We start from the raw sequence: 25885 nt of genomic DNA on the forward strand, positions 1-25885 counted from the left end.
TCCAAAATAGTTGTACCAGTCTGGAATCCCACCAACAATGGAGGAGTGTTCCTCTTTCTCCACATCCTTGCCAGAATCTGCTGTAGTTTTTGATCTTAGCCATTCTCACTGGTGTGAGGTGAAATTTCAGTGTTGTTTTGATTTGCATTTCCCTTATGACTGAAGATGTTGAACATTTCTTTAGGTGCTTCTCAGCCATTCAGCATTCCTCAGCTGTGAATTCTTTGTTTAGCTCTGAACTCCATTTTTAATAGGGTTATTTGTCTCCCTGCAGTATAACTTCGTGAGTTCTTTGTATATTTCGGATATAAGGCCTCTATCAGATGGAGGATTGGTAAAGATCTTTTCCCAATCTGTTGGTTGCCGTTTTGTCCTAACGAGTGTCCTTTGCTTTACAGAAGCTGTGCAGTTTTATGAGATCCCATTTGTCGATTCTTGATTTTAGAGCATAAGCCATTGGTGTTTTGTTCAGGAAATTTTCTCCAGTGCCCATGTGTTCGAGACTCTTCCTCACTTCTTCTTCTATTAGGTTGAGTGTATCTGGTTTGATGTGGAGGTCCTTGATCCATTTGGACTTAAGCTTTGTACCGGGTGATAAGCATGGATTGATCTGCATTCTTCTACATGCTGACCTCCAGTTAAACCAGCACTATTTGCTGAAAATGCTATCTTTTTTACATTGGATGGTTTTAGCTCCTTTGTCAAAAATCAAGTGCCCATAGGTGTGTGGGTTCATTTCTGGGTCTTCAATTCTATTCCACTGGTCTTCCTGTCTGTCTCTGTACCAATACCATATAGTTTTTATCACTATTGCTCTGTAATACTGCTTGAGTTCAGGGATAGTGATTCCCCCTGAAGTCCTTTTATTGTTGAGGATAGTTTTAGGTATCCTGGGTTTTTTTTGTTATTCCAGATGAATTTGCAAATTGTTCTGTCTAACTCTTTGAAGAATTGGGTTGGAATTTTGATGGGGATTGCTTTGAATCTGTAGATCACTTTTGGTAAAATGGCCATTTTTACTATATTAATCCTACCAATCTATGAGCATGGCAGATCTTTCCATCTTCTGAGGTCTTCTTAAATTTCTTTCTTCAGAGTCTTAAAGGTCTTATCATACAGACCTTTCACTTGTTTAGTTAAAGTCACACCGAGGTATTTTACATTATTTGGGACTATTATGAAGGGTGTCATTTCCCCAATTTCTTTCTTGGCTTGTTTCTCTTTTGTGTAGAGGAAGGCTACTGATTTATTTGAGTTAATTTTATACCCGGCCACTTTGCTGAAGGTGTTTATCAGGTTTAGTAGTTCTCTGGTGGAACTTTTGGGATCACTTAAGTATACAATCATATCGTCTGCAAATAGTGATATTTTCACTTCTTCCTTTCCAATTTGTATCCCTTTGATCTCCTTTTGTTGTCTGATTGCTCTGGCTAGGACTTCAAGAACTATATTGAATAAGTAGGGAGAGAGTGGGCAACCTTGTCTAGTCCCTGATTTTAGTGGGATTGCTTCACGTTTCTCTCCATTTAGTTTAATATTAGCTACTGGTGTGCTGTATATGGCTTTTACTATGTTTAGGTATGGGCCTTGAATTCCTGTTCTTTCCAGGACTTTTATCATGAAGGGGTGTTGAATTTTGTCAAATGTTTTCTCAGCATCTAATGAAATGATCATGTGGTTTTGTTCTTTCAGTTTGTTTCTATAGTGGGTTATGTTGATGGTTTTCTGTATATTAAACCATCCCTGCATCCCTGGGATGAAGCCTACTTGATCATGATGGATGATTGTTTTGATGTGCTCTTTGATTCCGTTTGCCAGAATTTTATTGAGTATTTTTACGTTGATATTCATAAGGGAAATTGGTCTGAAGTTCTCTTTCTTTGTTGGGTCTTTGTGTGGTTTTGGTATAAGAGTAATTGTGGCTTCATAGAAGGAATTTCGGTAGTGCTCCACCTGTTTCAATTTTGTGGAATAGTTTGGATAGTATTGGTATGAGGTCTTCTATGAAGGTCTGATAGAATTCTGCACTAAACCCGTCTGGACCTGGGCTCTTTTTGGTTAGGAGACTTTTTTTTTTTTTTTTGAGATTCAATTATAAAGTCTTTATTTTTCTCTTTGAATAAGGGATGCCATAATTTGTATTTGAGCTGGACTTTCAAAATTAAATAATGTTCTTTTTTTTTCTTTTTTTCTTTCTTTTTTTTTTATTAACTAAGTATTTCTGATTTACATTTCGAGTATTATTCCCTTTCCCGGTTTCCTGGCAAACATCCCCCTCCCCCTACCCTTCCTTATGGGTGTTCCTCCCAACCCTCCCCCATTGTGCCCCTCCCCCAGTCTAGTTCACTGGGGGTTCAGTCTTAGCAGGACCCAGGGCTTCCCTTCCACTGGTGCCTTACTAGGATATTCATTGCTACCTATGAGGTCAGAGTCCAGGGTCAGTCCATGTATAGTCTTTTAGGTAGTGGCTTAGTCCCTGGAAGCTCTGGTTGCTTGGCATTGTTGTACATATGGGGTCTTGAGCCCCTTCAAGCTCTTCCAGTTCTTTCTCTGATTCCTTCAACGGGGGTCCTATTCTCAGTTCAGTGGTTTGCTGCTGGTATTCGCTTCTGTATTTGCTGTATTCTGGCTGTGTCTCTCAGGAGCGATCTACATCCTGCTCCTGGTCTGCACTTCTTTGCTTCATCCATCTTGTCTAATTGGGTGGCTGTATATGTATGGGCCACATGTGAGGCAGGCTCTGAATGGGTGTTCCTTCAGTCTCTGTTTTAATCTTTGCCTCTCTCTTCCCTGCCAAGAGTATTCTTTTTCCTCATTTAAAGAAGGAGTGAAGCATTCACATTTTGATCATCCGTCTTGAGTTTCATTTGTTCTAGGCATCTAGGGTAATTCAAGCATTTGGGCTAATAGCCACTTATCAATGAGTGCATACCATGTATGTCTTTCTGTGATTGGGTTAGCTCACCAGGATGATATTTTCCAGTTCCAACCATTTGCCTATTAATTTCATAAAGTCGTTGTTTTGATAGCTGAGTAATATTCCATTGTGTAGATGTACCACATTTTCTGTATCCATTCCTCTGTTGAAGGGCATCTGGGCTCTTTCCAGCTTCTGGCTATTATAAATAAGGCTGCTATGAACATAGTGGAGCACGTGTCTTTTTATATGTTGGGGCATCTTTTGGGTATATGCCCAAGAGAGGTATAGCTGGATCCTCAGGCAGTTCAATGTCCAATTTTCTGAGGAACCTCCAGACTGATTTCCAGAATGGTTGTACCAGTCTGCAATCCCACCAACAATGGAGGAGTGTCTTCTTTCTCCACATCCTCGCCAGCATCTGCTGTCACCTGAGTTTTTGATCTTAGCCATTCTCACTGGTGTGAGGTGAAATCTCAGGGTTGTTTTGATTTGCATTTCCCTTATGACTAAAGATACTGAACATTTCTTTAGGTGTTTCTCAGCCATTCAGCATTCCTCAGCTGTGAATTCTTTGTTTAGCTCTGAACCCCATTTTTTAATAGGGTTATTTGTTTCCCTGCGGTCTAACTTCTTGAGTTCTTTGTATATTTTGGATATAAGGCCTCTATCTGTTGTAGGATTGCTAAAGATCTTTTCCCAATCTGTTGGTTGCCGTTTTGTCCTAACCACAGTGTCCTTTGCCTTACAGAAGCTTTGTAGTTTTATGAGATCCCATTTGTCGATTCTTGATCTTAGAGCGTAAGCCATTGGTGTTTTGTTCAGGAAATTTTTTCCAGTGCCCATGTGTTCCACATGCTTCCCTAGTTTTTCTTCTATTAGTTTGAGTGTGTCTGGTTTGATGTGGAGGTCCTTGATCCACTTGGACTTAAGCTTTGTACAGGGTGATAAGCATGGATCGATCTGCATTCTTCTACATGTTGACCTCCAGTTGAACCAGCACCATTTGCTGAAAATGCTTTTTTTCCATTGGATGGTTTTGGCTCCTTTGTCAAAAATCAAGTGATCATAGGTGTGTGGGTTCATTTCTGGGTCTTCAATTCTATTCCATTGGTCTATCTGTCTGTCTCTGTACCAATACCATGCAGTTTTTATCACTATTGCTCTGTAATACTGCTTGAGTTCAGGGATAGTGATTCCCCCTGAAGTCCTTTTATTGTTGAGGATAGCTTTAGCTATCCTGGGTTTTTTTGTTATTCCAGATGAATTTGCAAATTGTTCTGTCTAACTCTTTGAAGAATTGGATTGGTATTTTGATGGGGATTGCATTGAATCTGTAGATCGCTTTTGGTAAAATGGCCATTTTTACTATATTAATCCTGCCAATCCATGAGCATAGGAGATCTTTCCATCTTCTGAGGTCTTCTTCAATTTCTTTCTTCAGTGTCTTGAAGTTCTTATTGTACAGATCTTTTACTTGCTTGGTTAAAGTCACACCGAGGTACTTTATATTATTTGGGTCTATTATGAAGGGTGTCCTTTCCCTAATTTCTTTTTCGGCTTGTTTCTCTTTTGTATAGAGGAAGGCAACTGATTTATTTGAGTTAATTTTATACTCAGCCACTTTGCTGAAGTTGTTTATCAGCTTTAGTAGTTCTCTGGTGGAACTTTTGGGATCACTTAAATATACTATCATATCATCTGCAAATAGTGATATTTTGACTTCTTCTTTTCCGATTCTGTATCCCCTCTATCTCCTTTTGTTGTCTGTTTGCTCAGGCTAGAACTTCAAGGACTATATTGAATAAGTAGGGGGAGAGTGGGCAGCCTTGTCTAGTCCCTGATTTTAGTGGGATTGCTTCAAGTTTCTCTCCATTTAGTTTAATGTTAGCAACTGGTTTGCTGTATATGGCTTTTACTATGTTTAGGTATGGGCCTTGAATTCCTATTCTTTCCAGGACTTTTATCATGAAGGGGTGTTGAATTTTGTCAAATGCTTTCTCAGCATCTAATGAAATGATCATGTGGTTTTGATCTTTCAGTTTGTTTATATAATGGATCACGTTGATGGTTTTCCGTATATTAAACCATTCCTGCATGCCTGGGATGAAGCCTACTTGATCATGGTGGATGATTGTTTTGATGTGCTCTTGGATTCAGTTTGCCAGAATTTTATTGAGTATTTTTGCGTCGATATTCATAAGGGAAATTGGTCTGAAGTTCTCTTTCTTTGTTGGGTCTTTGTGTGGTTTAGGTATAAGAGTAATTGTGGCTTCATAGAAGGAATTCGGTAGTGCTCCATCTGTTTCAATTTTGAGGAATAGTTTGGATAATATTGGTATGAGGTCTTCTATGGAGGTCTGATAGAATTCTGCACTAAACCCGTCTGGACCTGGGCTCTTTTTGGTTGGGAGACCTTTAATGACTGCTTCTATTTCCTTAGGAGTTATGGGGTTGTTGAACTGGTTTATCTGTTCCTGATTTAACTTCGGTACCTGGTATCTGTCTAGGAAATTGTCCATTTCCTGAAGATTTTCAAGTTTTGTTCAATATAGGTTTTATAGTAAGATCTGATGATTTTTTGAATTTCCTCTGAATCTGTAGTTATGTCTCCCTTTTCATTTCTGATTTTGTTAATTTGGACACACTCTCTGTGTCCTCTCGTTAGTCTGGCTAAGGGTTTATCTATCTTGTTGATTTTCTCAAAGAACCAACTTTTGGTTCTGTTGATTCTTTCTATGGTCCTTTTTGTTTCTACTTGGTTGATTTCAGCTCTGAGTTTGATTATTTCCTGCCTTCTACTCCTCCTGGGTGTATTTGCTTCTTTTTGTTCTAGAGCTTTTAGGTGTGCTGTCAAGCTGCTGACATATGCTCTTTCCTGTTTCTTTCTGCAGGCACTCAGCACTATGAGTTTTCCTCTTAGCACAGCTTTCACTGTGTCCCATAAGTTTGGGTATGTTGTACCTTCATTTTCATTAAATTCTAAAAAGTTTTTAATTTCTTTCTTTATTTCTTCCTTGACCAGGTTATCATTGAGTAGAGCATTGTTCAATTTCCAAGTATATGTGGGCATTCTTCCTTGATTGTTATTGAAGACCAGTTTTAGGCCGTGGTGGTCTGATAGCACGCATGGGATTATTTCTATCTTTCTGTACCTGTTGAGGCCCGTTTTTTGACCAATTATATGGTCAATTTTGGAGAAAGTACCATGAGGAGCTGAGAAGAAGATATATCCTTTTGCTTTAGGATAGAATGTTCTATAAATATCCATTAAGTCCATTTGGCTCATGACTTCTCTTAGTCTGTCTACATCTCTGTTTAGTTTCTGTTTCCATGATCTGTCCATTGATGAGAGTGGGGTGTTGAAATCTCCCACTATTATTGTGTGAGGTGCAATGTGTGTTTTGAGCTTTAGTAAGGTTTCTTTTACGTATGTAGGTGCCCTTGTATTTGGGGCATAGATATTTAGGATTGAGAGTTCATCTTGGTGGATTTTTCCTTTGATGAATATGAAGTGGTTAGGAGACTTTTAATGACTCCTTCTATTTCCTTAGGAGTTATGGGGTTGATAAAATGGTTTTTCTGTTCCTGATTTGACTTTGGTACCTGGTATCTGTCTAGGAAATTGTCCACTTCCTCCAGATTTTCAAGTTTTGTTGAATATAGGTTTTTGTAGTAAGATCTGATGATTTTTTGAATTTCCTCTGAATCTGTAGTTATGTCTCCCTTTTCATTTCTGATTTTGTTAATTTGGACACTCTCTGTGTCCTCTCGCTAGTCTGGCTAAGGGTTTATCTATCTTGTTGATTTTCTCAAAGAACCAACTTTTGGTTCTATTGATTCTTTCTATGGTCCTTTTTATTTCTCCTTGGTTGATTTCAGCTCTGAGTTTGATTATTTCCTGCCTTCTACTCCTCCTGGGTGTATTTGCTTCTTTTTGTTCTAGAGCTTTTAGGTGTGCTGTCAAGCTGCTGATATATGCTCTCGCCTCTTTCTTTCTGCAGGCACTCAGAGCTATGAGTTTTCCTCTTAGCACAGCTTTCACTGTGTCCCATAAGTTTGGGTATGTTGTACCTTCATTTTCATTAAATACTAAGAAGTCTTTAATTTCTTTCTTTCTTTATTTCTTCTTGACAAGGTTATCATTGAGTAGAGCATTGTTCATCTTTCATGTATATGTGGGCATTCTTTCTTTATTGTTATTGAAGACCAACTTTGGCCCATGGTTGTCTGATAGCACGCATGGGATTATTTCTATCTTTATGTATTTGTTGAGGCCTGTTTTATGACTGATTTTGAATTTTGAAGAAAGCACCATGAGGTGGTGAGAAGGTATATCCTTTTGTTTTAGGATAGAATGCTCTGTAAATAGCTGTTAAGTCCATTTGGTTCATGACTTCTCTTAGTCAGTCTATGTCTCTGTTTAATTTCTGTTTCTATGATCTGTCCATTGATGAGAGTGGGGTGTTGAAATCTCCTACCTTTATTGTGTGAGGTGCAATGTGTGCTTTGAGCTTTAGTAAGGTTTCTTTTACGTAAGTAGGTGCTCTTGAATTTGGAGCATAGATATTTAGGATTGAGAGTTCATTTTGGTAGATTTTTCCTTTGATGAGTAGGAAGTGTCCTTCCTTATCTTTTTTGATGACTTTTGATTGAAAATCAATTTTATGCCATATTAGAATGGCTACTCCAGCTTACTTCGTCAAACCATTTGCTTGGAAAGTTGTTTTCCAGCCTTTTACTCCGAGGTAGTGTCTGTCCTTGTCCTTGAGGTGTGTTTCATGTAGGCAGTAGAATGCTGGTTCCTCATTGCATATCCAGTTTGTTAATCTGTGTCTTTTTATTGGGGAATTGAGTCCATTGATGTTGAGAGATATTAAGGAATAGTGATTATTGCTTCCTGTTATATTCATATTTGGATATGAGGTTATGTTTGTGTGCTTTTCTTCTCTTTGTTTTGTTGCAAGATGATTAGTTTCTTGCTTTTTCTAGGGTGTAACTTACCTCTTTGTGTTGGGCTTTACCATTTATTATCTTTTGTAGGGCTGGATTTGTAGAAAAATATTGTGTAATTTGGTTTTGTCATGGAAGATCTTGGTTTCTCCATCCATGTTAACTGAGAGTTTTGCTGGATACAGTAACCTGGGATAGCATTTGTGTTCTCTTAGGGTCTGTATGACATCTGTCCAGGATCTTCTGGCTTTCATAGTCTCTGGTGAGAAGTCTGGTGTAATTCTTATAGGCCTGCCTTTATATGTTACTTGACCTTTTCCCCTTACTAATTTAAGTATTCTTTCTTTGTTTTGTGCATTTGGTGTTTTGACTATTATGTGATGGGAGGATTTTCTTTTCTGCTCCAATCTATTTGGAGTTCTATAGGCTTCTTGTATGTTTATGGGCATCTCTTTCTTTAGGTTAGGGAAGTTTTCTTCTATGATTTTGTTGAAGATATTTACTGGTCCTTTGAGTTGGGAGTCTTCACTCTCTTCTATACCTATTATCCTTAGGTTTGATCTTCTCATTGTGTTCTGGATTTCCTGTATGTTTTGGGCCAGTAGCTTTTTCTGTTTTACATTATCTTTGACAGTTGATTCAATGTTTTCTATGGAATCTTCTGCTCCTGTGATTCTCTTTTCTATCTCTTGCATTCTGTTGGTGATACTTGTATCTACGGCTCCCTGTCTCTTCCTTTAGTTTTCTATAACCAGGGTTGTCTCCCTTTGTGCTTTCTTTATTGCTTCTATTCCCATTTTTAATTCCTTCACCTATTTGATTGTGTTTTCCTGTAATTCTTTTTAGGATTTTTGCATTTCCTCTCTCTAGGCTTCTGCTTGTTTATTTGTGTTTTCCTGCATTTCTCTAAGGGAGTTCTTTATGCCTTTCTTGAAGTCCTCCATCATCATGGTCAAATGTGATTTTAAATTTAGATCTTGCTTTTCTGGTGTGTTTGGATATTCAGTGGTTTTTTTTTTTTTCTTTTTTTTTTTTTTTTTTTGGTTTTTTTTTTTCGAGCTGGGGACCGAACCAGGGCCTTGCGCTTCCCTAGGCAAGCGCTCTACCACTGAGCTAAATCCCCAACCCCTCAGTGTTTGTTTTGGTGGGCAAATTGGACTCCGATGATGCCATGTAGTCTTGGTTTCTGTTGCTTGGGTTCCTGCACTTGCCTCTTGCCATCATGTTGTCTCTGGTGTTACCTTGTTCTGCTATTTCTGACAGTGGTTAGACTGTCCTATAGGCCTGTGTGTCCTGTTTTCCTGTTTTCTTTCAGGCAGTTATGGGACAGAGTGTTCTGCTTTCAGGTGTGTAGTCTTTCCTATCTACTGGTCTTCAGGTGTTCCTGTGGGCGTGTGTCCTAGGTCCACCACACAGGTCACTTGGAGCAGAAAAATTGGTCTTACCTCTCGTCTCGGGCCTGGAGTCACTCCTCAGAGATGGGTTTCAGCTCTCTGTGAGGGCAGCAACCAGAAGGACCTGCCCACCTTCACTCGGGACCCTGTACAGGGTGGCCTAGATGGCGCTAGACATTTTCTTCTAGAGTCAGAATTGTGGGCAGAGAGTAGTCTCCTCTGGCTTCCCAGGCATGTCTGTCCCTCTGAAGGTCTAGCTCTCCCTACCATAGGATTTGGGTGCAGGGAGCTGTTTCACCGGGTCCCTTCAGATCTGGGCGGTGTCTCCAGGAGAAACTTTATTAATTAGGGTTTCCTCTTCTCAAATGACTTTAGTTTGTGGCAAGTTAACAAAAAGCTATCCAGCACAAAGAGGGTGACCAGAGAGTGCAGAAAGATCTGGGCTGGGAGTTCGGGTTAGATTCTGGCTTAGTAACACTGGACATGGCTCTATCAGCTTAGGCAGCCGCTGTGCACTGTTTACCAGGTGCTAATACAGAGCAGGCAAATCTAGGCTGTGAGGGTCATTTGTTCCTTCCTTTCACTATTGTGACTAAATATCTTCAGTGAATTCTGTTCAGGATGCCTGCATCAGAGTGACATTATGGGAAAGGGACATTAAATATGAATGCGTGGACCCAAGAAGTAACTCAGGACATGACACCCATGTTTCTGCTATCTGGTGGCACTGCCTAAAAAGGGGTGTAGATTAGGGAAGTGCCTAGGTCGACGGAGGCCATTCCTTCTTCCATATTATCTAAGGTCTACATAATACATTCTCCCTATCTCCACACTTACCATCCCAGGCTCAAATGAATCTTCTTCCTTCCCCCATCAGGACAGCATACACAAAGTGTCAGGCATACAACATATACCACAGGCATTCCCGCCACAGGAGTCATTCTTGGTGTGGGCAACTGTTAGTGTTTGGATTCTTAAAATTCCCATCCCAGAGTCCTGATCCTGAGAACCCCAGAATGTGAACTTAAGAGACATAACTCTATATTAGTGGTCATCAAACTAAACTCCCAGGGTAGCCCCTAACCCAACATATCGGAAAAGGGAAATGTACAGAGACAGACATGCATAGAAAGAAAATGGTGTGAAAAGGTAGGAAGGAGGCTTACAAGGGTAGGGAATGCTATAGGCCAGCTGAAGAATGCAGCCAGGAGCATATGCCTGCTGAATAGTCCTCTCTCAGTAGGAATTGCCCTGAGAACTACTGGTTCGATGACGTTGTCTGCCAGCACTAAAAGACAATGTATGGTTGTTGTTTAAGCCTCTTAGTCAGCCAGGGCTACTTCAGTAATTCTAATATACCAAGAGAGCAACCAGAAGCCCCAGCATACTCTCTGGGGATCTCGTGTCTAAGAACAGCAGTCTGCTTATGGTTGAGGAGTGTGGAAAGACAGAAGGAACGAGGGGGGAGTGGCTCTTGTCATGAGATCTGTGTTCCCAAGTCTTGGATACCTGTTAGAGTTCTGAGATGGGATCAGGATGTACAGCTATGGTTTCTAACCTCCTTGCTGCCATAGACTCCACTTTCCTTTCTATGAATATACTTAAACTGATAGACTAGGCATTGGGGTATTTGTCTATCTTCCCAGCACTTATGAGTCTGTGACAGGAGGATTGAGGGTTCAAGGCTCATGTGGGCTACGTCATGAGATCCTTACTACAAAACCAACCAAATATATAAATAACTTATCCATACAGTTTTTTTATTTGTTGAATGAATTTTCTATTTTAAGTGTGCGGTGCATATAAAATTAACAAATTTTAATCATAAAAGTACAGTCAGTCCTGGTGCACAAAATGAGACACGCATCTAATGTAGTCTTGCTGTCTAAAGTCTGTGCTGTTTTATTGAGAGCATATGAAATTTGGCTTCTAGTGTAATAAAAATTTTCATAAGGTATCATGGGTTCTTAAATGCTAGCCAGGTGTTCCCAGAGAATTGGCTGAATAATAAGCAGACTGGCCAATATCTATCAGAGACAGGCTAACTTGCAGGAGGCAGCTAAGGATTCCTGGTACAGGAATATGAAACTATTGAATACTGTTTCATCATTTATAATAAAAGTAAGCAATGCACAGCTAGGTAACACTCCGATTAATACAAAATCATTCTCTTAGGTTCCACTGAACCTATGACCCAAATACTGAATAGATTGGGCTTCTATAGCAGGAACAGTAGGAAGGAAGTTAAATATTGCAAGGTCAGAGGGCATTAGGGCTGGACTCCTCTCCTGTAATGGCTTCTACATACAGGACTCTAATGCCTGATCAGAGGAATGGGAAAAACACACATTGAAAGACACTCTGGCCCTAGGAGGAGACTTTGGATCTTAAGCCTGCCTGGAATAGATAAACCAGATTCCAGAAAGTCACTACAAAGCAGATGGCTTTCTAATAAAAACAAAGGACACCTGCCACCCACAAACCCAAACCAGATAGGCTGTCAACCATTTGGACAGAAAGGCCTTTGGGAAAGGTATTTGTTCCAGGGATTTTTAGAAACAATACAGAGCCTTTCTAAGGAGCAGGCCAGGGCAATATTCTCTCTGGCTACCATCTATTCTCATGCCCCAAGAATGTACTCTTCTGTGCTCTGCCTGTCTCCTACACTGTACACTGTGCATCTTGTCTAAATTATTTCAATGGACGTTATAAAGAGCAGACATTTGCAGGGAGACCAGAGCAAGATTCCCTTGACAGAATGAGTTGGGGCAAAGAAATATGCAGGTCAATAACTTCAATGTAAAAACTTGTTCCCCCATATATACTAGTGGATCTTTAATTGACAGCTTATCTAATCACACGACTACTTTTCCATGAGCCATCTCAGCTATTCAGTACACAGATTCCAACTGTGCAGAAAGGAGTAGGTCTACAGAGGAACCTCCAAATAGCCACTTAAGCCTTGCTTGACTAATGAAACCAGGATCTGTCTGATTCCTTTGTCTGTGTGGGAGTTGTTGGTAGTGGTAAAATCCTGCCTTTAAGGAGTTTTGTAAGTAGTTGTATGGATGTGATGATGCAGATAGAAGATCTGATGTAGCTGCTTGTGAGTCACTGTGTGTTTCTTGTACCAGTTAAAAATAAATTCTGTTTGAGTAATGGCAAGAAAACTTCTCAACATGGAGACAAAGCTGTTCTCCAGGTCACATGACTGGGGTGTCAGGTATGGTGTCTGATAAGGGGCAGCTACAGGAGACTTTCCTTTGAGCAAAGTCAAGTGCTTTTTGAGGAAAAGCAAAACAACAACAGAATCCCAGACACTGTTAATGCTTTCAGAACCCACTTATAAAACCCGATTTCCTTTAGTATGTAGTTTATTTTTTCACACACACACTCACAGACACACACAAACACACAAACACATGGACACACATATATAGAGACACACAATCAGACATACACATAGACACACACTCACAGACACACACACACACACACACACACACACACACACCAGTTTAGTTAACCAGTGTGTCATGAGATGCAGAATATCCAGTATAAATACAGCTAGCAATTGTTCTTTAGCTGTGGTTCCTAATGATTATTTTCTTTTCAGTAATTGCCCATTCCCTTAAATACCCAACCCTCCTCCACTGTCAGAGATTAATGCAGAGGACCGCAGTGAAGACGAGCAAATGTCCCTGATCTTCTGACTCCTCCACCCCAGGGAGCCCACCACATTCATGCTTTGCAGGCTGCAAACTTATTTAAAACTCCGGCAACATGGCTGAATAGGATGACAAATCTGTCCTCTCGAGCTACCATCTAAAATGTGACCAGTTCAGGTACTGCTCCCTAGGGGGCTCCAGCAGCCTGGGTTTCCCTGAGAAATATGCTTCTCAGGGCTGCAGAGCAGATGCAGTTCAATGATGTTTTTAAATTACTTTTTTTTCTTCTTCTGTTGTGCACAGCATTTCTGCCCCCAAAATGGAAAAGCCGAGTCAGAGGAGAATGCTCTTTTATGAAGGTTTTGATTAAATCCCTCAAAGTGTAACAGTTACATTAAAAAGAAATCGCCTAAGTGGCTTTAGAATGTGTTTTCCAGCATGCCAGCGTGGATTGTAGAGAGCTGTTTTGAGGACAGCTGTGTTCCACAGGCCTCACTCCAGCTTTGCTGGGATTAACCAGAATCCTCTCTGCATGTGCAGAATCACAGACCTGGAGGCAAGGACTGATGGTGTCCTTACGGGCCATAAGCTCTACCTCTCTGCCTGCAGAATGCTCTTCATCCAGGGTAGTAAGAACTTCCAGTGTATGAAGGCTCGTGCAGTCTGTCCACAGCTGCAAAACAGAGAGTAACAGGGACCAAGCCAGGGTCCAGTGCACGAATGGCGCCCTGTCACCTTAGACATCAGTCATATTTGATCACATGTGCCTGGGCACTCTTAAGCAGCTGTAAAGGAAGATAAACCATTTTGTGGCCATGTTCCTGGTAGGATCCAGGAGTCTTGGCTGTCCAGTAGATTCATTGCTACAAGAACGCAGAGCACCTTCCTGCACACCCACCGTCCCCTCTCATTTCTCCTTTTTCCTTTGCACCTCTCCCCATCGAGCCTACTAAACATTTCACTTGCTTATTTTACTATTGCTCTTCCCCTACTGAATTCCCGGGGCGGGGTGTTAATTTTTGTCTTGCTATCTCTTTAGCAATCAAAACAAGGACTGGCTTACCTTCCAGAAACACCTGCTGCCATGGTGGGTAAGAGAAGGGTAAAGATATGGAGTGGAAAGCCTAAGCCACCTTTTTAGAAAATGTGCTTAGTAAACTAGGGGTTTCTGTTTGTAGTATGTGTGGTTTAGTACTCTACTCCATGATCCCACTTGCCTCTCACCCTGTGCTAGCTGCAAGCCTGTTGTCCAATGACCTGTCCCCAGGAATGGCATGTCCCAGAGTGTGGAGCAGAGCAAGACTGAGCCTTCTTCCAAGGCAGGTGGAATCTTGTAAATGGAGGGGCCCAGCTTCCCTTGGAAACAGCCACAAGGGAGGAGTGAGGAAGAGGACAGTTTGTCTTTCTCCATGGAGAACTTTCTTACCGGCTAGACTGCCCACAAACAGGTGTGGCATACCTTTTGGTCTTGTGCTCCTACATGCAATGATTTGTGTCTGATTTTATGTTCACACACAGAGGATCATACAAACGTGTATGCTTTACAGTTTTCTCACAGGGTATACTTGTCTCTGTCTGTGCATGCATATGGAGGCCAGAGGACAACCTTGGGTGTTGACAGGGTCACTCACTGATGTGGAGATTGCCAAGGAAGCAAGACCTCCAAGGGTCTGCCGGTCTCTACCTCCCAACTCTGGAATGGTAACAGTGAGCCAGTGTGCCTGCCCCCCTTTTTTTAACTGTAGGGTCTGGGGGTTCAGTTTAGGTCCTCAAGACTACAAAGAGAGCGTTTTGATGCCTAAGCTTCCTTCCTCTCCTTCTCCTTCCCCTCCTTCCTTCCCTAATTCCCCCTCCTCCTATTTTTTCTTTTCCTTTTAAAGTCTCTCTCTCTCTCTCTCTCTCTCTCTCTCTCTCTCTCTCTCTCTTTTTCTCTCTCCTCTCTTTGAGACAAGATTTCATAATGTACCTTTCTAAGTAGACAAGGGTTAATCTAGATTTGCAGTAATACCACCACTGCTTCAGGTGCTGGTACTATAGGCTAATCTACCCAGCTCAGCCTGCTCTGCTCATGTGGCAGTGTATGCTCACATATTTTATTTCATAGTTTGATGAGGTGATATATCAAACTAACTTTTCATCTCCCTAACAAGATTCCAAGGTTCTCAGCATAAGTGAGTAATGAAAATAATATTTTTTATTTGTTGAGTATCTTTTTTTAAAAAAAAATTTTGGTGGGGAAAGAATGAAAATCAAAAAAAGAAAAGTTTACTTAGCCCAATCTTTTGAGGACCAAAGTTCTCAGCAGCTGACCTTGGCCTTGTGAAGTCTCTGCCATTTGGCTGCACCACCTCAGGGCATGAGTGGTAGGGCAAGACACGGCAGGGTAAGTAGTTACATCTGCAGCCAGGAAGCAGACACTTGCAGTCCCCCAATTGCTTCAAGGCTGTGCCGTGTTCTTAGTGACCTAAGAGCCTCCTGACAGGCCCTGGCTCTTAAAAGTGTGCCACCGTCATACACCACTGCCACCTGGGGACCAAGCTCCAGAGCATGAGCTCCTACAAGTCACATTCCAGCTCTAGCAGAAGTGAATAGGTGTAAGCAAATGACAGACAAAAAAAGGCTGAATCTTCAGCCTCAGTGACAAGGTGGGTCTGAGAAGTAAGGCATAATCCACGGAGTCCATGTACTCTCACAGTGAGACAGATGTGAGTCAGTTGAGAGGAATTCTGCTGACCTCAGCTCAAGAGTAAAATATTCTTAGATTATTGGAGAAGTTGTAAAAATTGTCAAAACGTAGGATCCTAATGTGCCAGGAGAAGGGACAGGATCTTGTCTGCAGGCAAGCCATGGAGAACGGTTAAGCACAGTCCCTTAAAGGTTCTGATACCTCTTCTTGACAAGCTGCAGCCCTAGAGACTTGAATACTGTTAACATTCTCTTATCGCAGTATACTGGTCTCACTTCCAAGGAGATGCTCTGGGCTTTCCAGAACTCAAACAAGGCCCTTATGGAATCAGTGACTTTGGAGATTTACAGTTTTGTAGTAGGTCATATACTTGTGGGCAAGTAGCTTTGAAGAAAGTAGTAGCAGTCACTCACAAGTAATTTCCACTTTAGTCAGGGTAGGCTAGGCTGTGCCTGAGCAACACAGAGGCTTAGCCAGGATCATGGCAGAGTTTGCTGTTACTAACTCACAAGCCTCATTGTTAGCATCATTTCTGAATTCTACCCTTGGTTGGCTGCCCTCATCTGGAAGCGGTGAGAATTTTTTTAATTTAAATTTTATTTTTATGTGTTTTTTATTTGTTTATGTTTTGTTTACATGTATGTCTGTGTATGCCTGGTAAGCAATAGGCCAGAAGAGGGTATTGTATTCCCTAGAACAGGATTATAGGTGGGCATCAGCTGTGTAGGGGCTGGAAATCAAACCCATTTGGAGCGAACTCCCCAGACCCCATGGTGAGAACATTTACATCGAAGGAAATAGCAATCACTACTAATGAGGTGGACTTGTTTCTGCAGTGAGTGGTTAGTTTCATATAAGTGCAACATTGGGCTGAAGACAATTAGTATGACAGACCTTGATTCATTTCTCATGTTTTGCCCAATGTGAGTCCTGCAGAACTCTTGGTGCAGTGATGTGATAACCCACTGTGCCTCTTTTAAAAATATATACAAAATGAAATGAGGGTTATTTATACTTTTAGTTGAAAAGGCATGGATTTTTATTATATACTCTTTGGTAATTATGTATATGAATAGGACACATTTGACATCATATTCACCTCCCCTCTCTACTTGCAGCCCTTCTTGGACACCTCTCTCTCCTCCTCCCTCCTTTCTTCTCCCCCTCATCTCCATCCTCACCCATCCCCTTTCCCTCATCCCCATCGTCATCCTCCCACTCCTCCGCATCTCTTCTCCACCTCCTCATCCACATCCTTGTTCTCTTCTTCCTCGTCCCTTCCCTTCCCCCTCTCTTCTCCCTTTTGTCCTTCTCTTCTTCCACCTTCTCCTCCCCCTACTTCTCCACCTCTTTCTCTTCCTCCACCACGACATTCTCTTCTCCTTCTCCATCATCATTCTCCTCCACCATGTCCTCCATCTCTTTCTCCTCTTCATGACTCACCTGAGTCAAATTAGTGCTCTGCATATGCACATTGGTATTGGAAGTATTGGGCCAAAATTCCTCTACTCCATACTCCTGAAGAAAACAGACTCTCCCTCCCTTAGTAGCCATCACCTGCTGGAATCTTCTCAATCAGGGATGGGATGACATAGACTCTTTCTCTGTGGATGCTGGAATATTGACTGGCTTATTCTTATTCAGGCCTGGTTTCTCTCTTGGTGGTTCCACGGTTTCCAGAGTCCAGTAGTATTAATGACATTAAAGTCATTAATCGAATCCCCTGAATTCTCCATACACAAAGATTGAGCCTATGTGTCTAGAGATGGCATGTCTTGGCACTCCTAGGAGGAACAGGAGCAGGGCAGCAGGTGCAGGAGGGCAGGAGCAGGACAGCAGGAGCATGATGGGAGGAGAAGGGCGGGCAGGAGGAGGAGCCAGGCAGGCAGGAGGAGGGAGCCAGGCGGGCAGGAGGAGGAGCCAGGCGGAGCAGGAGGAGGGCCAGGCGGGCAGGAGGAGGGCCAGGCAGGAGGAGGAGGGAGCCAGGCAGGCAGGAGGAGGAGGAGCCAGGCGGGCAGGAGGAGGAGCCAGGGGGGCAGGAGGAGCCAGGCGGGCAGGAGCAGGACAGCAGGAGCAGAGCAAGCAGGAGCAGGAGCAGGGCAGGCAGGAGGAGGAGCAGGGAGGGCAGGAGCAGGGCGGCATTAGCAGGGTGGCAGGAGCAGAGTGGCAGGAACAGGACAGCAGGAGCAGGATGGCAGGAGCAGGAAGGCAGCACCAGGGCGGGCAAGAGGAGGAGCAGGGCAGGCAGGAGCAGGAGCAGGAGCCAGAGCAAGGGCAAGTCCCTGGAAAATCTGAAGTAGAGTGTAATTGTGTGTTAGTGATGCTGTCCACTCCGGCGGTCAGCAAACTCAGTTTACCCAGAGGAGTATTCTCCTTAGGCTTCTGGTCCTGCTTTAGTAGGCTCTGATTTAACCCTGTTTTGGCTTCCCAGTTGTTCCAAACACAGCTGTATTTACAGAGTGTGTTGGGCAGCACAAATTGGCCCAGGCTTGGTGGCTTAGAGCAATGGGAAGTCAGTTTTCAGAGACCTGGAGAGTGGAAGTTTGCTCCCTTTTGTGGGCTCAGAGGGAAATACCTTTGTTTCTCTTGATAGTCATCTTCCTGTCCTGTTCAGACTGTCTTTCCTTATCTATGTCTCTATGTTTCAAATTTCTGCTCCGTAAGGACACCGGTCACATTGCATAGTGTTGTCTCACGCTAGTATGATGTCACCTTAACTAAATACATCTTGAGCTACCCTTCTTCCGAGCAGGGTGGCGCTCTGTATTCTCTGGTATAATACTCCAGCATGAAGGCTTCTGGAGGACAAAACCCACCCCCACAGCACCTGAGAGGTTGCTCTGCAGAGTCCTGGCTATAGCAGCTAGCTTTGTGATTGCCAGAGATGCCAAGGCATGTCCACAAGTTCAGAGCAGACAAGATCTTACCACCCTTTCTTACCATTCTTCCTTTTCTTTTTCTTTTAAAGATTTATTTATTATATATTAGTACACTGTAGCTGTCTTCAGACACAACAGAAAGAGGGCATCAGATCCCATTACAGCTGGTTGTGAGTCACTATGTGGTTGCTGGGATTTGAACTCAGAACCTTTGGAAGAGCAGTCAGTGTTCTTAACCACTGAGCCATCTCTCCAGCCCTTTACCATCCTTTCTTTTAAGCCACTGCACTTTTCCATGCTCTCTCATTTTATTTGTAATATTTTAGCATTTTATTATATTTTACATACTCTGTGTGTGTGTGTGTGTGTGTGTGTGTGTGTTTCTCCCCATGCTTAGGCTATAGTCTTACTTAAAATGAGGTCCCTCCATTTTCGTCCTGGAACCTAAAATGACCCCTTACAGTATTTTTAGCTTATTTTCCATCTCTACAATGAAATACCCAGGGCTGTGTGTCTTATAAAGAAAATGTTTATTTCAGTCATAGTTCTAGACTTTCCAGAAACCACAGGTATTAATGGTTTCACTGGCTGAATGTCCTGGAGCAGTCAGGACACACTGAGAGGCTGAAGAGTGTCTACACATGTGCTTCCCGCAGTAGTGCATGGCTTGCTGAGAGGCTGGTGTTGTACACACTTGTGTTTCTTTGGCTTCTCAGTATAGAGCCGCTAGACTGCCCTGATAACCCCACCTAAAGTCAGCCATCGTGGAAGGCACCACCTCCTGCAATATATTCAGATCAAGCCCAGCCCTTTCAATAACTAACACTGGATATAAAATCTCCACGGCTGAATGAATTCCTCAAACTGCAGAAGGAACAGACTCAATTAAACACAGGAGTGGAGGACACAGGCACCATTTCGAAGATGACATCCACACACTCAAATGGCTAGAGACTGTTCAGTATCAGGAGTTGTGAGCATAGGAGGTAAATTGAAGGCAGGACATCAGACACCACATGTAGCACACAGTGTCTCAATGTTTAAGCAATGCTCAAAATTCAAGCAGACCAAAGCAGAGGTCACAAGCTAATATTTTCTGTTTTTGTTTTTGTTTTTTAAATTGTTAAATCCTGGGGAGTGATAGGTGAATCTGAGAGATTTTCATTGTGCAGCATCAAGTCTGTGTTGTGATAGCATCTCAGCCCCGATTGGTTTTTATTAAAATCATCTTGCTTCAAGCCACAAAGGAACACAAAAATAAAAGATGAAAGCTTAGTAATGGAAGACACACTTCGGCTCCGCTTAGACACCGGAGACAGATAATGTTTTGCTCTGTGAGGCTGGCCCTCTGCTAGTAATTTTTTTCCCTTTTAGTCTTATTCTTCAGCTGTAGAAAAATTCATCCCTTTCCTCTGGAACATTCTGAATATGCACCAAACTTGCAGCAGGGATGGGGTGGGGTGAGCGGGTAGGATGGGGCTGGGAGTTCTTTTGGGTTTTCATCAGCTGGTGCCCAGAAGCAGTGAACTTCCTAATCCAGATCAAGATGGCCTAGGCGCTCAGAACACCCTGAAATTGGGAGGCAGCACAGACTCTTAGCTGCTCCTATTTACAGAGTTTTAGGAGACCTGGTTAAAATGAAAAACAATAGACTATTTTTTCCTTTTTCCAGGGAAGTTGCACACTGCAAGAGGTTTCTGTGGCGTAAAGCATTTGTAACAGTGATTACACGCTCCCTTCCTTCCTGAATCTGTTCTTATGTCGCTGGGGCTTCTTTTCGGATAAGCTCCACCCCCTAGCAGGACCCACTCCACTCAGGAGGGTTGGCCTTGCTGAAAGAACTAGGCAAGAAGCACAGCACAAGAAGATTCTGGCAGTTTGTTCCCTTACTTCCCCTCTTCCTGTGAGGCTCCCCTTACCTGAGCAGGTTAGACACCCAGTGGGAGCATTGTTGGGCGTGGGATGGGGAACACTGTCCACGTCTACTTTTGCACGTGGTCCTCAATGGGTAGACGAGCAAGGTATCTTAGTCAGGGTTTCTATTCCTGCACAAAACATCATGACCAAGGAACAAGTTGGGGAGGAAGGGGTTTATTCAGCTTATACTTTCACATTGCTGTTCATCATCAAAGAAAGTGAGGACTGGAACTCAAGCAGGTCAGGAAGCAGGAGCTGATGCAGAGGCCATGGAGGGATGTTACTCACTGGCTTGCTTCCCCTGGCTTGCTCAGTTTGCTTTCTTACAGAACCCAGGACTACCAGCCTAGGGATGGCACCACCCACAAGGGGCCCTCACCCCTTTTTCACTAATTGAGAAAATGCCTTACAGCTGGATCTCATGAAGGCATTTCCTCAAGGGAAGCTCCATTCTCTGCGCTAACTCCAGCTTGTGCCAAGTTGACACACAAAACCATCCAGTACACAAGGGTTCACCCATCATGCTGTCAGCTGTGGCTGATCTCCTCCAATCCTACAGACAGCCCTGCTATAGCCAGGGCATGAGAGCTTCCAGACAGGCAACAGAAAACTGAGATCAGCCTAAACTACCATCCGACTGCTTAAGTCACCATGAGAGATGGCTCAGCAATTAAAAGTGCTTGCTGTTCTTCCAAGGGACCTGAATTCAGTTTCCACCACCCATGTCAGGTGACTTACAGGTACTTCTATCTGTCCATCTCTCTGTCTCCATGAGATCCAGTGCCCTCTACTGGCCTACAGACATACCTATCCATAATGCATGGATTCATTCACTCACGACATTACAGTGGGCTTTCAGGTTTGCCTTGTTGTGGGCCTCTCCTCAGCTTGACCAATAGCTTTACACCTCAAAAGGCCTGAATCTTTATAGCCCCCCTTGAAGGGGAATGGACCTGCAGAGTGGGCGTCCTGTCCGAACTTGCTCTGTGCTACTGAAGGGGCCTCCTGTTTTTCCTAGTACGTATTGCTTCGCCTGTGAGGGCTGGCAGCCCGCTAGCGTCTTCAGCAGGAGATGATGCACTGAGTGTTCAAGACTGAGATTTCTTTGTCATGACTTAAAATGGGTTTTTAAAGAAACTTAGATTTATTTGATAAGCAAATACCTACTTTTATAGAGTCAAAGTGATTGATGTTTTCTTTGTGACATTTTCCTTATTGCTTTTATGCACGGGAGGTCCCTCATGGGCTTCCTTTTTCTCTTATTTTCCTAGTTCCTCTAGAAATTACTTTCATCTACAGTGTGATGTGAAGAGACAAGGAACTAGCTGATTTTACAGCACTGAATGCTGAATTTAATCAACTTTCCAGGGAGTTAGTATTTTTCACATCCCTGTCTAGATTATGTGTCGGGATCCTGATCTGGAGACCCAACACCCACAGCAGGTGGCACAAACGCAGTCATGTGATGCACAGAGAAGCCACGGCCTCCAGTGACAGAGCAGGAATGGCTGGATTTAGTGAAGCTAGGATTATGTCAGTGGGGAAAAGTTCCCTGCATATCATTCTTACAAATCTTGGAACTGCGATTCTTAAAAACCACCTTGTTTCCTTCACTGGATGGTGGACCCATCAGGCATGAAGAGGTGTGAACTGTCTCCCAGAGTCTACCTGGTGGAAAGTCCATGAATGCTCCCATTTCTGGATGGTGCATTGCTAGCCATTACCATCACTGCCAGAAATGTTGGGTTCCCACACTCTGTAAACAGGGTCACTTGTGTTTTCCATTCTGCTCAGCATGCGTGTGCGTCCTTTCTTTCCACAGAGGGAATCATTCTAGTATCATTATTAGGAAAAACAAACACCCAAACCAACCCACCGCAGCACAAGGAGACAGCTGGTCATCAGTTCCAGTCCCACAGATAATCCAATCTGGTTTCATTGCTGAAGGAATCAGGATATCCAGAGCAACAAAGCCAAGCCTGCTATGTGAGATGACAGTTAAATACCACCTAACCCGTGGGTTACTTATTTTACTGGGTACCACACAAGCAGATTGACTAAGAAAAGTTGAGGAAAAAAAATAGAGATCTATAGAAAATAGTTATAATAACAGGTCCTTTTCTAGAACATCTAAGCTGTGTGTGTATATACATCTTGAATGTATAATGCATGCTTATGTTATATATGTAGACATATGACATGTACTCATGGATATCAGTTTCAAAGTTCTATAGCTGTTCATAGGGGTTAAGGAAAATATTTTGTCTCTCAAGAGGTTGGTTTGCATAGGCAATTTGACCACTGACCAGCAGCTGGAAGGAAGACTCCTGCTTTGGATATTGTCATAGCATCCAGTTACAGATCATGTCTGGAGGGTGGTGCCCTCATGAACAGGCTTTGTGCCTCCAAGGAAGTTCAAATGAGCCTCCATGGTCTCTGTCCCTTCTGTAGTAAGATGGTGCCATGCATTAAGCCAAAAGCAGTTCTCTGCAGGTGCTAAATCTGACTCCACCTTGGTCTTGAATGTCCAGCCTCTAAACAGAGAAACATTTTGTTTATGAACTTCTTGGTCACAGCAACTTGAGCCACGGCTGAGGTTTGAACTCTTGCAGCAATGTCGGAGGAGGCAGACTTTGAAGAATATCTCAAAGAGGAACACCAGAGAGCAGAAGAGAGGCGCTGTTGAATATCTGCCATCAGACTTGGTCCTCAATACACTCTATGCTTGCTGGTGGGGGTCTAAGCTCCTTTCTGTTCCACCTCAGAGCTGGTCTGCCATGCGGGATGTCCCTCCTCAGTGCCTACTCACAGGAAGGGAACTCTGTACTCTCCAGTCCCCACTGCAGAGCCTGGGTTCCAATGCTGTCCTTCAAACACACCTGTGATTGTCTCTGTTTATCCCCAGACAGGGATCGTCTCCCTCTATGACTGTGTTTTTAAGAGGAGACTAGATTATAACCAGAAATTACATCGAGATGACAGAGAACATGCAAAGAACCTGGGGCTTCATATTAATGAGGAGGTAAGATGAAGTTAACCATCAAAACTATGCGTATGTGTATGTAACCATGCATAGAGATGTATGCACATATAATGTGAATATATGTACACAAATACATATCTACATATGTGCATATACATATACAATATATATACATATATATTATATTGTGTGTCCATGTGCATACATACATATATATGTTGAATGTGTAAATATATATGTGTGTGCCCTTTCACACATTTATCTGTATGAAATTTGAGAACATGCAGATATCTATGCACATACATACATGTATTTCATATATGCACGAACACAGGCTAAGTATATGTTTATATTTGCGTATATGTACATGTGCTGATGCATGTATAAGTGACCATATGCAAATATTTGACACTGTGTTCCAATGCTTTATGTAGCTTTATTTATGTGGCTGGCATCTATTTTATTGTGCTGAGAAGTTAAGATGTTTCTGTTCTATGACTCCATTTTTGCATTAATTTTTCTGATTGGATCTAGGGAACCAAACAATTGAAAGAGAGTAAAATTAGGAAGCTCTTTTCAACAGAAGGAGCCCTTACTTATCTTCCCTCTGAGCCCTGGTTGCAACAGCTTTTCTAGGGAGACTGGTCTAGTCATCAAGTACCCACCATAGGGGTGCAGCTCTGCTTTTATCTTCTGAATGTCTCCAAAAGAAGGTGGCATCTGGGTCCCAGCAGGTAGACAGGTGCTGGGGTGCTTTCTATTCTGGACCAAACTGGGCCCATCCTGGTCTGTATCAGACATCTCTGCCTTTTTACCTAACCTTCAGTTCACACTGAGAATGGCAGTCTTTTTAAAGGTCAGGGGCTGAGTATGCAGAGATTACACCGCATCACATTATAACACAAAGGCTTCTTTTGTGTGCGTGGGGGGGCTGGCTATTTTGCCCCAGTGCTTGTTTTGCTTGTGAGTGAGGCTGCTAGCTCCTGCCTTCTCACCACACTTAGCACTCTTGAGTTGGAGTTAAGTGATAAAGGCACTTAGTTCACAGTCATGGGATTTTTATATTTGCTTACATTGGTGCACTTTGCATCGACCTTCTGACAAAGGAAGAAGAGTACGAGGCAAAAGACAAAGAAACAACCTGGTTTCACATTGATGGAGAGCATGCACAGAGAGCACTTTAAAGCGCAAGGTAGTGAATGGGCTGAGGAGGTTCTGGGGAGAAGGATCAGGAAAGACCACCAGGGACTTGAATGATTGCAACTCTCTGTCAGTGAACAAACTCTTGAAGCCCCAACCTGCTATTCTATATGCTGGGGTGGTAGGGTGTGAGCTGGGAGAGGCCAGGGGAGAGGGAGGAAAGAGGAGGGATAGGGCCTGAAGTCAGATAGCAAGTGGTGTGTGGTTCAGCGTCTTACTTATCCTCCAGATAGCAGGGTAATAGAGGGTTGTGCACAGAGGGACTGGAGTCTCTGGCTTTGCAAGCGCAGGTACACTAGTAGCATCATTGAGACACGGCCTGGGTGAGAGATCTGATGGATAAGCCACTGTACTGATGCATTGTGGATAGAAAGGTTTCTGTGCTTGCAATGGTGTCTGTGAATTTCATCTTTTCAGGAACAGGAAAGGACTGTGCCAGTGCTGATGTCCTCTGTTTATGGGAAACGCATTAATCAGCCCATTGAGCCCCTAAACAGAGACTATGGCCGTGTGAATCACGTACGGACCGACTTCTACAGGAAGAATGACATCCCCAGCATCAAGACGCCTGGCTTTGGGCACATCACTCCAGCCTGAAGCAGTTGTGTGGTTTATAGGGCACTCTGAGGTACCCTGTCAGCAAGTAAGGTAGTATAGGAACCCATTTTCCTGTTCATGTCACCTGTAGCCGCAAGGAGGATAAGCACACACATATCTAAGGTGGTCCTGGCTCAGAACCTGGGCAAGCACCTTTACTCATGTTAAAAGCTTTAGTGTAAAGATTTTCACTGGACTTGTTTAAAATGGCACTGACTGATTCATTCTGAGACTGGGAATAAAAGAAAGCTTGCCTCCCATTGGTAGTAGCTGTGTTTGCTTTGCATGCTGGTTCTCCACTTTGCAAGGATTTGTTGGGGAAGGGTTCACAGGAGCGTCATTCGTGTCCTTCTCTGTCACTTAGGGGAACCTCCCTGCCTACAGTGCAAATAACTTTTCTGTTTCTCTGAGAGGAGATGTACAAAAATGGCCCTAGACATTACTGAGCTCTAGACAGGACATTTGTTTCCCTGAGGTCACAGATAAACTAAATTTTGCACAATGGAGTATAAAAACCCCTGTACATTCGTACTGCCACCCCTCCGGGAAGTATCTGTCACAGGTGCAGGGCGCAGGCTGAATGTTGTTTCTGTGATCTGATGTTTTATCATCTCTAGGTGAAATGTCCAAACTTTGACAAGTTTTTATGTGAATCAGGAGACTACCAAAGCACAACCATGAATGGCAGCAC

The 25885-nt window shown here is 42.9% G+C and overlaps 1 protein-coding gene across 1 annotated transcript in view; it reads left to right on the forward strand.

The window, feature by feature from the left end:
• C2H5orf49 (chromosome 2 C5orf49 homolog) overlaps positions 1-25454 on the forward strand; it is a 28347-nt gene extending 2893 nt beyond the window's left edge. The window contains exons 2-3 of the mRNA XM_032894821.1: positions 23320-23436; positions 25015-25454. Coding sequence (XP_032750712.1) covers positions 23320-23436; positions 25015-25194 — 297 coding nt within the window. The 3' untranslated portion in view covers positions 25195-25454. The remainder of the gene's footprint in view (positions 1-23319; positions 23437-25014) is intronic.
• The last annotated feature ends 431 nt before the right edge of the window (positions 25455-25885 follow it).

This window comes from Rattus rattus, chromosome 2, assembly GCF_011064425.1.
Source record: "Rattus rattus isolate New Zealand chromosome 2, Rrattus_CSIRO_v1, whole genome shotgun sequence".
NCBI classification, from domain to species: domain Eukaryota; kingdom Metazoa; phylum Chordata; class Mammalia; order Rodentia; family Muridae; genus Rattus; species Rattus rattus.